Source organism: Tachypleus tridentatus, chromosome 13 (assembly GCF_004210375.1).
Source record: "Tachypleus tridentatus isolate NWPU-2018 chromosome 13, ASM421037v1, whole genome shotgun sequence".
NCBI classification, from domain to species: Eukaryota; Metazoa; Arthropoda; class Merostomata; order Xiphosura; family Limulidae; genus Tachypleus; species Tachypleus tridentatus.
In genome coordinates, this window is record NC_134837.1 from 33,664,616 (window position 1) to 33,677,383 (window position 12,768).

General features: G+C 33.2%; 1 protein-coding gene across 1 annotated transcript in view; it reads left to right on the forward strand.

Annotated features, from left to right (window-relative positions):
* Positions 1-12,768, forward strand: part of LOC143237167 (lon protease homolog, mitochondrial-like) — a 57,396-nt gene that overhangs the window by 9,316 nt on the left and 35,312 nt on the right. The window contains exons 3-5 of the mRNA XM_076476131.1: positions 7,327-7,446; positions 10,257-10,285; positions 10,634-10,815. Coding sequence (XP_076332246.1) covers positions 7,327-7,446; positions 10,257-10,285; positions 10,634-10,815 — 331 coding nt within the window. The remainder of the gene's footprint in view (positions 1-7,326; positions 7,447-10,256; positions 10,286-10,633; positions 10,816-12,768) is intronic.

Here is a 12,768-nt window from a genome sequence, read left to right on the forward strand (position 1 = left end):
GTATATTTTTTCCTATTAACACTTTTTCTACAGGTCATGGATTGAAGGCCATGTCATTGCATTTGTTGACTTCCAATTTTGACAATCTAGAATATAAAATAAGAATCTCTAATCTTTTTATTTTGCTGAGATACGGCTTATACACCGAATCAAACATGGTGGCCCCATTCAGCTATTTCTGTTTTTTTTTTAAACAGTTTTTTATATAATAAATGAAATGTGACTGTATATGCAAAATACCAGTCCACTAAAGCACAGAGAAGGCTAAAGGTCAGTTTTATATTACTGGATACGTAACATGAGTGTATGTGCACTACATCAATGCAAGTTATGTAATGTTAGCTAGGCATGACTAGAAGGTCAGTATAATAAAAAAGTAATAAATATATACCATTATGAGACTTATGCTACTTAGACTAAACATTTCTATTTGTGTATTATAATATGTAATCATTCTAGCATGAGAAAAGCATAATTTATAATTATTTCCTACTTTTCTTATGGTGGTCACAAGGTTAGTCAAGTGACAGACCCCTCATAGTTAGAGTATAGAAAATAACATAAAATATAAAGTCTTACTAAAAACAAACATTTGAAATTTTTGGGATTAATAATAATTATTTTTAATCATAACATGAAAACACTTTGCACTCAGACTGTTGACCAGACTGTATTTTCACAAACAAATGCTTTCATAAAAATATTTCATTAAAAAAAATTGATTTTTTGTGTATAAAAGTCTAAACGTCTACCAAATTTTGTGAAGACACAAATGCTGTATCAAAAGTTAACATGTAAATGTGAAGACAAAATCATGTACATTATGCTGAGCCTGTAGCAGGGTTAATTAAGCAATATATAAAAAAAAATAGTTTCATGGATCACCTAGATTATTGAGTTGCATATCAACATTTCTGACAACTATAGAAATCCTGGCCCTCCACAACAAGAGTTTTCACTACTATTACATTAAGGATGGGAAACATTCTGATGATCAGTAGTGTTACTGTCTTTGTGCATCTAGAGGTTGTTTCCATTCTCTTTTTATCTCAAACCTGACATTCTCAACCACTTGTTTTTGTTGCTTTGACTGAACCTGTCCCATCTGCAGCTGATTTTATCCAACTGTTTCCATAACCTGCTTGTGTTTCTCTTCTAAATTGATCAAGTAACTCCACCTTTGTTCCTTGCTACTTTGATAACACAGGTACACAATATCCTTTTTCTTGCTACAGTTGTTTCTGCTAAATCTGAGACTACAGTATTGCTTGAGTTTCATTTCTATGGCTGTCTGCTTGTCTCTCCTCCCTTCTTGTGATATTTGTTTTCATGCCAATTTCTTTTCATCTCTGTTCCAACTTTCAACTCCCACATTCTCTCTAGCTTCAAGATGCATTTTCCATAGCATGCGATCAAGATCCTTTTTTTTTTCTTCAACGTCAATCATTTAACTCTCTGTGTCTTAGGGATCTTATCTTTCTACTTCTTCTTCTTTCCCTCAGTCTACTTGTTTTTATGTATTAGATTGTTTTACTTTCTTACATTCCTGACATTATCTCCCTCATTTTATCTCAGGGACCACTGTGTTGCACATATCCTTCTTGAAGAAGATTCTGGGGAAGTTTCTTATACTTTGGAACCTTGAAGTGAGGCAGCTTGTCAGCAGTCATTGCTATACCCATTTTTGTTTCCAATACAGTACATTATCTCTTCTAATGTAGATAGCTCTTCTTGTTCACTACTACCCTCTATATGCAAACTTTTTTCTGCGTGCCGCAAGTCTTTTGTCCACCCCTTCATTGGAATTAATTGATTGTAGTCCATTTTCATGCAAATCATCATGCACAGTCTTCCAGCAAGAAGAATGCAACACGTCCTCTTACACGTATGACTCCCTCTATTTAATACTACCTATCACTTAATTTGGCAGTGTTTGTATTCAGACGTTTTTTGTATTTTGCTATTGTAAACTTAATAGTTATATTTCCAAAGAGGATTTTGTTTATTGATTGTGTATGGTTTTGTTGCTAATACTTTTTACTTTAAATTCATTTTCCAGTCTTTATTAAGTTTTTTTCACGCATTTACATTTATCTTTCAAACATTTTTGTTTGTTTCATAATTTCAAAGGAATTCTGAGGTTTATGTTCCCACTTTGGGTATTGCACCTTCTACGTTCAGTTTTTCACAAACTGCAGGTGGGAATGATCTGTTGTGTTGTGGGATTTATCTGCAATTATTTGCCAAGAGATTGATGATTATATGGGTCAACCACCTTCTCCTGAACTTGCCCCATGTTTTCCAAAACATGCCAAACCTGTTTGAACTGACAAAGATTGTAGTCATTTTCCACCACTGGATTTATTTTGCTGTGTCTTCTTATGCCCCACCTGCTAAATCTGCTAGTCCTAATTTGACATTCTTAGATATAATCTCTCAGGTCTGTGATGTTTTATCCATTTCCTACAATCCCCATTCTTTTTGTTACTTGATAGTTCTTTCTCCTCTTATTTAGTTTTCCTACCCTCTCCAGATATTAGAGATCATGCTCTATGATATTTATTTGTCATCCATCTTCTTTCTGAAGCAATACACAAAGGTCCTGAGGTGTGTTTTTGAGGGACAGTCACTCCCTTATTACCTGCATGTTGGTCTGTTTACTCATAAGATTCAGCTGTTCTTGGAAACTTGTGGGTCACAATGCAGTTTTGTCTCAGGATTGTTTGCTGTCTACTTCTCTCTTGGATTTATGTATGACCCCTTTTCTTCAGCAGTATATTTTGAGCATATACCTGAGTCTTTGGAATAATGTATGGAATCTGTGCATCAACACTTTACCCTTTCATCGTTTGTAGCTCGCTTGTCAGAGTCAGAACCACAACAAGTCCTATTCCCATTTCCTGTCCATATCAATCCTTACCTGTTCCTTCTTCCAGGGACTTCTAATTTGTCACTTGTTCAACATAGATGAGCACAATGCCAACTATACTGGTGACTACTAGGTGAGTTTCAGTTTAGTGGTGGTTCAGCTGTATAAATTTATTCCCCATTACCAATCTTTCACCATACATCAGTGGGTTATTCAGGTTTTATCAGAGGAACTTGTCCTCCAATTTATTTACCCTCCTCCCATATCTCAGGAACTCATTTCCTTCCCTCTGCCTTGGGATCCCATCACCAGCTATCATCTGTTAGAGGCAGTACTTGATATTTTATCTCAGCAGGCCATCATACCTGTTCTTCATCTTTCTTCAGATTTTTTATTCCATTCTGTTTGTTTTTCCCAAGAAAATTGAAGACTTGTGGCCTGTAATGGATTTGTCCAACCCTAATCACATTATCAATCTCTATTGTATTGCCATAGATGTATTTCTCACCAATATGGATGTCAAAACTGCTTACTTACGTATCCCGATATCCTAGTAGTCATGAACATGTTTTCAGTTTGTTCATCATGGGGTGAGATTTATCACTTTCTTGCACTACCCCTCAGGTTTGCTTTAGCCTGTATGTCTTTTGTTGGGTAGTCTGAGTCTTTGCTTTTCACCTAAATATTCTCAGGTTGAGCTTTTATCATTGTATAGATGACTGGTTGCTATTGGTTCATTCTGAACAGGAGTCCACCTTTTGAAGGCAGTTCAAGTTGACTGGTTAATCAAATTAGAGAAGTCATTCCTTCAACCCACCAAATATTTTTTAATTGGGTGTTTTCTTTCAACACCCATCTCAGTCAGGCCCAACCTTTTCCTTTCCAACTTCATTATTAACATTCCTCCTATCCTAATTAGCAATCTGCAGTGGTGGTTGGATAGGATTCACATACTAGCAGGTGTCCTGCTTCCTCTTCCTTGTCTAGATGTATATATTTTCCTGCCATGTCTATTCAGAGATATGGTGCAGGGGGTCAATTAACAGGAGGCTTCGAGATCTGTGGTTGAAAGGTTTTATCATATCAACACTCTGGAGCTTCTTGCTGGCCATACATTGTCTAGCAATGATTCATTCTGACTATTCTACAGTAGTTGCTTATCTCAATCACCAGGGTGACTCCCATTCTCAATCCCTGTGTTTTCATATGTTGGATCTTCTTTTTTGGATCCATACGCACAATATTTCTGTCCTTGAGTGTCATGTTTCAGTTGCTTTCAATCTTGTTGTGAATCGTCTTTCTTGTCCATACAAAATATATTGAACATAGGGGTCTCTCAATCCTCTTGTTTTCAAGAGTCTTTGCTACCAGTAGAGTACTTCTTACATAAATTCCTTTACCACATCCCTCAACCACAAATTAACTCTGTTTTGGTCTCCAGTCCCTCATTCTCTTACCCTGACTGTTGATGCTTTTCATCAAGATTGGACAAAAAAATACTCACATGTTTATTCTCCTATTCAACTTCATCACCAGGTAGTTTCAATCATCAATATCACTCTGTGTCAAGTCCTTCTGATTGCACCTTACTGGCTGGCTTAGCCATGGTTTCCTGCAGCCTCTCCAGCTTACCCCTCCACTACTACTTCTTTACCAGACTCAATCATAGGCACTTCATCTGGCTCATCGTGTCTTCCATTTTAACTTGTTTTTTTATCCTGTTCTTGAGAAGGAGATCATGCTTTTCCTGACTATTAGCTTCATTTCTGGTTTATTCCATTAAACATTCCTCCATCACAGTTTATCAACATTAATCAATCATGTTCTGCAGTTGATCTGCACTGTTCCTTTTAATGTGGATTTGCATGGCTTTTAGATCAGGGATCTTCTGTCTCCTCAATTTAGGGTTAATTATTGGTTTGTCACACACTTTGCTTTTCACAATAACATACTGTAATTACCTCTCTTCGTCTTTCTTTTTTGATGCATTCCTTCCAGATTTGCCTTCTGGACTAGGATGATGATGTGATCCTTCACTGTCTGATTTTGCCTTTGTTTGAACCACTTTCTCCATGCTCTTTGTTTCATCTTTCCTTGAAAACTTATTTCCTTCTCTTAACCTGTAGATGTTGGAATTCAGATTTATTTGTTTTTGGTGTTTCCCATAATACACATAAAATCTCCTTTATCCAGATTGTTCCTTCCTCTCCATAATCTTGGCAGCTAGAGAGAGTAACTTCCTGTTTTCATTAATTTCCCTTCCTCGCATTTACCACCTTTATCCTTGATCTGATTGGATACACTTCTATGTCTTGTATGTGCTATTTGCTGTTATACTGTCCATATGGCTTCTTTCTATGGTACCCTTTCCTGCCTTTTTATTCCTTGGCAATCTTCCTCTGTTCATGAACTTTCTCCTTCCATCCTCATCAGTTGGGTTCAGCTTTTGATTTGACTGGCTTATTCCTCTCTCATGTCTTTTGTATTTTGTTCTGAGTGTCTTCTTATCAAATTTGAAACATTACACTTTCTCTTGCATCTCATTTTTTTTGAACATTGGAAAAAGTTCTTCAGTCAAGTATGTGGATTACTTCTAATATGTTCAACTTTTGCTGTTTGCATAAGATCTTGATTTCTTCATCTTCGGGCTATTGTCTTCCACCTGTAACCATTCTTCAGACTTCAGTATGACTTTTGCTGAGTAAGTTGTGTTTTATTCTTAATTATTGCCTTTTCAGAGGTCTCATTTCACATTTTATTGTTATTCCTAATTGTTTGGATCCAGCCCTTTGACAAGTGGTGCCTGATCAGGTATTCTTTAATCATTTTATTCTTCACTTTCAAGTTATATTGCTTTACTTTTTAATGGCCACACAACACACTGTTAGGTTCATCCTCACAATAAAAAACTGCTTCACTAATTTTTTTTATTTTGGACCATACCCACTCATGGACTAAATGGGTAAAGCAAAAACAGTTCTTCATGCATTGTATTGAATAAATTGGTATGGTCTTTTTTTAAAAATAGGGTTTTGTGGTCGCCCACTGCTACTTCCAGGGTTAACATTTCCCCAGACTCTCCATCATGTTTAAACACCTTTTTCTTCTAGTAAAGTTAGAAAATCCTTTCTTACCACTTTTCAGTTCTAAATTGCTGGGGTGGTGGACTATGGAGGCATTCTCCTGGATGTGGTAATGACATACAAACAAAATATAGAAATTATTAAAAAAACATTCAGTTGAGAGTATGGTGGTGGTGTTCTTTTGATGTAGGGGATGTGATATCCTCCAATATGAAACATAAAATGCAAGAGAGTGAGACATCAGAATTGCAATTTACCCCTTCACTTGAGATCCCTCATCTTACCGGCACAAAGAACAAAGTGCCCAGTTGCCAGGTTTTGGATTTAGAGTAGAACCAATTAGCATAAGTCTTCACACTTGTTTTATGGATATCTATATTCCTTGCTCATTTATAGTCCTTTAGTGTTATTGGCCACTCTGGAGATATGGTGGATTGAGTTCTTTCCCTTTCACTATCCTTGAATATATCTTATCCTGACGATTATAGTTGGCTTGTTATGGATATGATCCTCTTTCCTACCCCAAAATGGTTGTAAGTTCCCATTGGCCTGGGATTTGGATTGCAGTCTACTTCCTGATGGTATGTTTATTTTCCCTACCTCTGCATGGATGTAGGTTCTCTGCTGCATGAGTTTTGATGTAATTGACTTGCTGTGTATGGTTCATCATGCCTTAGCCACTCTATACCTAGTGACACATCCATTGCTTTTACCCACTTTTACAATTTATAGGTCTGAGTTTCCTAAATATTGCACGGGTCAGATCACTATCTAGCCATAGTTCTCCCCCACTTGAATTTGCTTCTCTCGTTATTTGTCCATATATAAATAACAGATAAAAATAAGTGCTCAAAAATTACTTTTTTGGATAATTTTCCTTAAGAAAATTTTTATGTTCATCCTGATGTTATTGCTGTCCGAGGGTTTCTCTAATTCCACTACTGAAAGGATGGTATATGCAATATAATACAAAAGTAGGTTAAGTTCAGTATTGAACTGTAACATTGTTACATTTTTGTGAGTCATGTATATTTGATTTTTATTAATACAATTTTTTTTTTTCTAATGATTTCATTAGAATAATACAACAGTAATAGTACAATAAAATCTGAGTTATGAATATTTGACTTTATTGGAGAAATAATTGAATATTTATTTTATTGTATAGTCATGAACAAAACCTGGTGGTTATATTTGTATAGTGCTTAAATTTAGTGAATTAAATATTTAATATGCCAATCGCAGTAAATTATTTTGTTAGAAGAAATATTATGAATTAAAGCAATTATCGATGCATTTTTATGTTATAATAACTTTTCATACTTGTTCATGTGTTTTAATAACAAATGCTACAGATTCTGTTCTTATTTCCAGTAATGAAGCTGAAGTTGTTGAAAATCTGTCTGACTTGCACAATGTTGGAACCTTTGTACAGATACATGAACTGCAAGATCTAGGAGATAAGTTGAGCATGATTGTCATGGCATACAGAAGGTAAGTAAAAAAGTCAAAATAGTTAGTTTTACTGGAGTCAGTGAATTAATCAAAGTGCACTGATATCTATTTTAACTCATAAACCTCTTTTTTCTTTTTTTTTTTCTTTATATAAACATTTTTTTAATGTAAAATTGATTTTGTAATTAGAAATTAATATATACCAATACATGTAAAGAATAGGTGAGATCTAATAAATTATAGACTTGTGTGTATGGAAACATTAATACTTAAAATGCATTAAGTAGGAATAAAAGCACAGAATTTATGAAAAAATATATCAGTGAATGTTCATAATTTTAAAAAATTATCCAAGTGGTTTGATGTAAAAATTAAAGCTGTTTTTGATAAAATGTTTAATAACAAGAAACATACATTTAGGTGATTATTAAATTAATAAGGGGCTACTTTTTGTTTGCCACATATTTTCCATCTCTTTATTGTATACATATGTAAATATACAGTTTTCACTAGTTGTCTGATTATAAATTGCACAATAAGAATTATACATTTAAGATGTTTGTATTCTTTTATGAGATCACTGTACAACTTCTTCAGTTATATGAAGTTTTATATACACATACATAGTTGATAGATTGAGTCTGTTATTCTGATTAATTGTATTTCCAAACAATAACACTTGAAAATTAATTTGAGATTAATTCATTATTGAAAATAAAATTAATTCTTTTATAACCACTTTTGAGTTTGGCTTAAAAACTGTTGCATCATTGCATACAGATATTGAAAGGAAGTGTTTTTCACTCTCAATATAATTCCTTTAAAAAATTAATCACACCTTTATTAGGACTTATTTAACAAATTACATATCTAATATATGAATCTATACATATTTTCATTTTATTTAAGAATTTCATGGAAATATCCTGATGTTTTCCCACTTCTTTTTTCTGGACCTGGAGAAATGTTTAGTTTGAACTGTAGGAATCCTGACACATGCATATGTGTGAAAAGTGTAATACTTTTATAATTTGTAGAAATACAACAATAGCCTGACCCTTTTTGTTTTCTTATGAAAATTGAAGATATTCAGATAGCTGTTCATACCTCATTTTTATCTACATTAATTTTATATGAAGAATAAGATATTACTTAAACAGGATTTTTGAGTGTTCTGACAGATTCCGTGTGAAAAGCATCAGATTGTGATTTCAGTTCTGTTTCATATTTGCTGCAGATATAGTTTTCTTTTGGTTCAACATCATTATTCATCTATGCTTGACCTAAAGTAATCAAAAGCCAATGAAAAAAAGCTATTTACATGTAGTATCTTGGACACCTGTCTATTTGTCTACAATGCTTAACACCAAGATGTCAATGAAATTTCTAGACTTATGATCTTATGTCTCCTTAGAGGAAAATGAGCCAAATTAAAGTTGTTTGGGAGGAAGAGATAGAGTTTTGAGATTTCTAAACAGAGTATATCCATTTTAATTCCAATGAAATGCTCCAATTCTACATTGCAGGTAGTTTTTGTAAGCTTTTTAAGGCCATTATTAAGATGTATTTCTCCTCCACAAAAATCTACTTCTATGTACAATGTTTCATAAACTTTGATTTTGTAGGTTACTGTGTAACCAGAGCACTACATTTTATGTACAAATTTCCTGGAAATATTCTGGAGAAAGTTTAATTTTGAAGTGTAGGAATTTTGACAGATGCTTATAATACATACACGTGCAAAGTGCAGTACTTGTGTGTTTTGTACAGATTTTTGTCAATCTGAAAATATTTAGAAATCATGTTACACAAAAACCATATGAACAAATTGATTCAGAAACTCAACTAGCATTTGCAAGTTCTTTAAAATATGATTATAATTACAGAAGATAATTAGTTACAATATTTATTAAACTGAGAAAAAGTGGTTGATATATTTGTTGAAAATATTACATTGTTCTTCTCCTCACTACACTTCGTAGTTAATACAAATTCTAAAATTTCTACCTGCATATAAGTTGAAAATGCCCTTTATAAGTGTGCAATAGAGTATGCTTATGAAAATTTATATTGCTTGTAAGTTTTGATAAAATTTTATAAGATTTTAGTTCATTCTTTATGTAGTACAATTGGGTAAATTTTTGTCATTGAAATGTTTTCTGATTGACCAACCAAGTCAGATTGTATTTTAGGGAGTTTACAGAAAATATTTGAATTAACTTTACTACAAAAGCGTTCTTTGTCTTACTGTGGAAACTTTGGAAATTTACAATGTTTAATATTCATTCTAAAGGAAAAGGAAAAACAGTTTAATTTTTTTCAAATTGAAAAGAGATCTCTATCCTCAAATCCTCTCAAAAAATGAATTTCATAAATCACTAATGATTTTTTTGTTTCAATATTCTTTTCAGTTTAACTCAAATATCATATACTTACTTACCATCATCCATCACAGCAATAATATTTAGGTTGTCTTATCATTGATTTTCTATGATGTTCCAGTTCTTTCTGTACAATATATGTTTTGTCTTTAACTTTTTAAAAGTTGGAAGCTTTTTGGGATTGTCAACAATACACAACAATACAATTATTTAACAATACAAAATAGAATAAATAACTTAACCAAAAAGTAATCCTTCTAAAATGATATTGTATGTAGGCTTTTTAAAGTTCATAACAGTAACTTTTAATGTTCTTGTGTATTTGAGTATTTTTTTCCATTTCCATATATATTTTGTTTGTATATGCTGGTAATGTTTTAAACTGTAACTTTTATATTGTTAATTTAACTTTACTTAGCAGTTATGCTGTTAAGTTATTTATTGTTAAAAAATTATTTTATATTCCAGAATACGTATTCTAAAGCAGCTTTTTGAAGGTATGTATACAAAAACATGTTTATACATTGAATTATGGTATGGATTATTGAGATTTTAACAATTTTTATGCAGAATTATTACAAGATAGTAATGATCATAAAACGTATTACAAAACATACTTGGTAATACAAAGGTTCTATTAAAGGTAACTGAGAAAAACTTTATTTTCCAATTCAAGCTTTGTAATTTAAAAGTTAAAAATTAGGTTACTTCATGAGAAAATATGTTATTGTTTTTCTTCATGTTTTTCTCATATGAATATTAAAGAATTACTCTAGTATTTCTTATTATGTTTATAGTTGCAATTTCTTTTTAATGTTTGTCTGAACTGAATTTTTTAAATAAAGAAACTGAAGAAGAAAAACAAAAGAGGAAACGAAGACGACCAAGACGCCAAAATAATAAAGTAGAAGAGGAAGTCATCCAGGATGATGTAAAAAATGATGAAGTTGTTACATCATCTCGAGTTTTATTTGCAGAAGTTGAGAATGTAGTACATGAAAAATTTGAAATGACTGAAGAAGTAAAGGTATGACTAGAATATACTTTTATTGTTCTTTCTTGTTTGAATTTTCTTTACCATTATTAAATTTTACAAAGTGAAGAGGCAAATTTTTATTTTTTTTTTCACTAAAATCTTTCAAAAATATAGTATGCTCAGAGCTTTCACATTCTTTTCAACTTTGTCAAGTTTGAATTAAACCTATGACAATTTCTGGTTAAGGTTTTCTTTTCCAGTTTAAAATTATTGATCAGAAAGTTTTATCTCGTACTGCTAATATTTCCAACACAATACAATATTTTCATTATGCTATAACAGAACTCTTGCTTATATGATACTGGAAAAACTTTTTTATTATGTAATGTGCAACCCCAAACATCACGAAATTTTATCCTTTGTGCATGTAAATTTGGAATAGGGGTCACAGTTTTCTTGTTTCACCTCTGTTTCCTGTCACAGAGAAGTTCATTTTTCTCCATTCTTGGGGTGCAGATATAACGTCATGAATACATCACACGTGGATGTAATGTACTGGAATCATGGGTAGTTACAAATTATCTTTCTACTTACGAAGTAGTAGAACTGATCTTCCAAAAAAGTAACTTTTAAACTAAACAGATACATCTAAAAACATCATTATGATTACTTGAAACTCACTGTGACAAAGAATGTGAAGGTTTTGAACCAAAAATAAAAAAAAAAAATTATTTACTTTTATTACATAAGTATAAATGTGAATCTTCTTGTATTACTAATTTGTTCTTGTCTAAATGATTTAGGAGCTTATTCTTTTTTGGGGGAGGGGAATTTTTTCAAACTGCTTATTTTTTGTGCATAATCATTAAAGAGACACACACATGTTGAATAACTTTCTTATTTCCCAAGAAATTTTTAAACATACGAACCTAGAGGAAGATTATATCATTGAAACTTGACCTTATCAGATCATGCACTTATTCACTTGTTAGTTTGCTACAATATTATGGGTAATCAGTATAGAAAGCATTTTTATATACATTTATAAGTGTTTAACTCTCTCTCAACATGGGCTCTGTCGATTTGAATTTCCAGCTTTTAATGTAGTGTATTTATACTCTTCAAAAAAAGAAACGCAAAAGGGATATTTTTGTTATTTTAAAGAGAAATATATGTAATAACGTTACAAGCTCAGAGTATGTGATGTTACACGTGTTAAGGCACTGATTGACAGACCAAAATGACAATAAAAGTTGTGCACTTTGAAAACTGAGAAAAACATCGGATTTTTCGCCAAAACGCATTTGTGTCCAATAAATTTGTTTGAGAGATCTGCATGTTCTGCAAGTACAACATGTGCAAAATCCCTATAAAAGTGACGGGTTCTTGGTTTCCATAGCTCAGTGTTAAACCACCGACACGTAATACAGTTACGCCAAGACTGACTGAAGCACAACGCAACAACGCCATTGGTCGATTGGAAGCAGGCGAATCTCGATCAGATGTTGCCAGAGCTGTGAATGTCCACCCAAGCACCATCACAAGGCTATGGAATCGTCACCAACAACATGGATCAACTCATGATCATACACGATCTGGGAGACCTCGTGTGACCACGCCCTTACAAGATCGCTACATTCGGTTACGTCGCCTTCGGGATAGGACCACCACTGCGATGTCTACTGCCTCAACTATACCAGGGCTGCGTAGAATTTCCGATCAGACCGTACGCAACTGTCGACGAGATTCTTAGGCCCGATGTGTAACCCATCATGGTGAACGTCAACGACGTTTTTCAACATGACAACGCCCGTCCTCACACAGCCCGACTCACCACTGTCTTCTTGAGACACCACAACATCAACATTTTTCCCTGGCCCTCCAGATCACCAGATTTAAACCCCATCGAACATCTTTGGGATGAGTTAGAATGGCGTCTGCGACAGCGACAACCTCAACCTCAGACTCTACCTCAGCTTGCAGCAGCTTTGCAGGCTGAGTGGA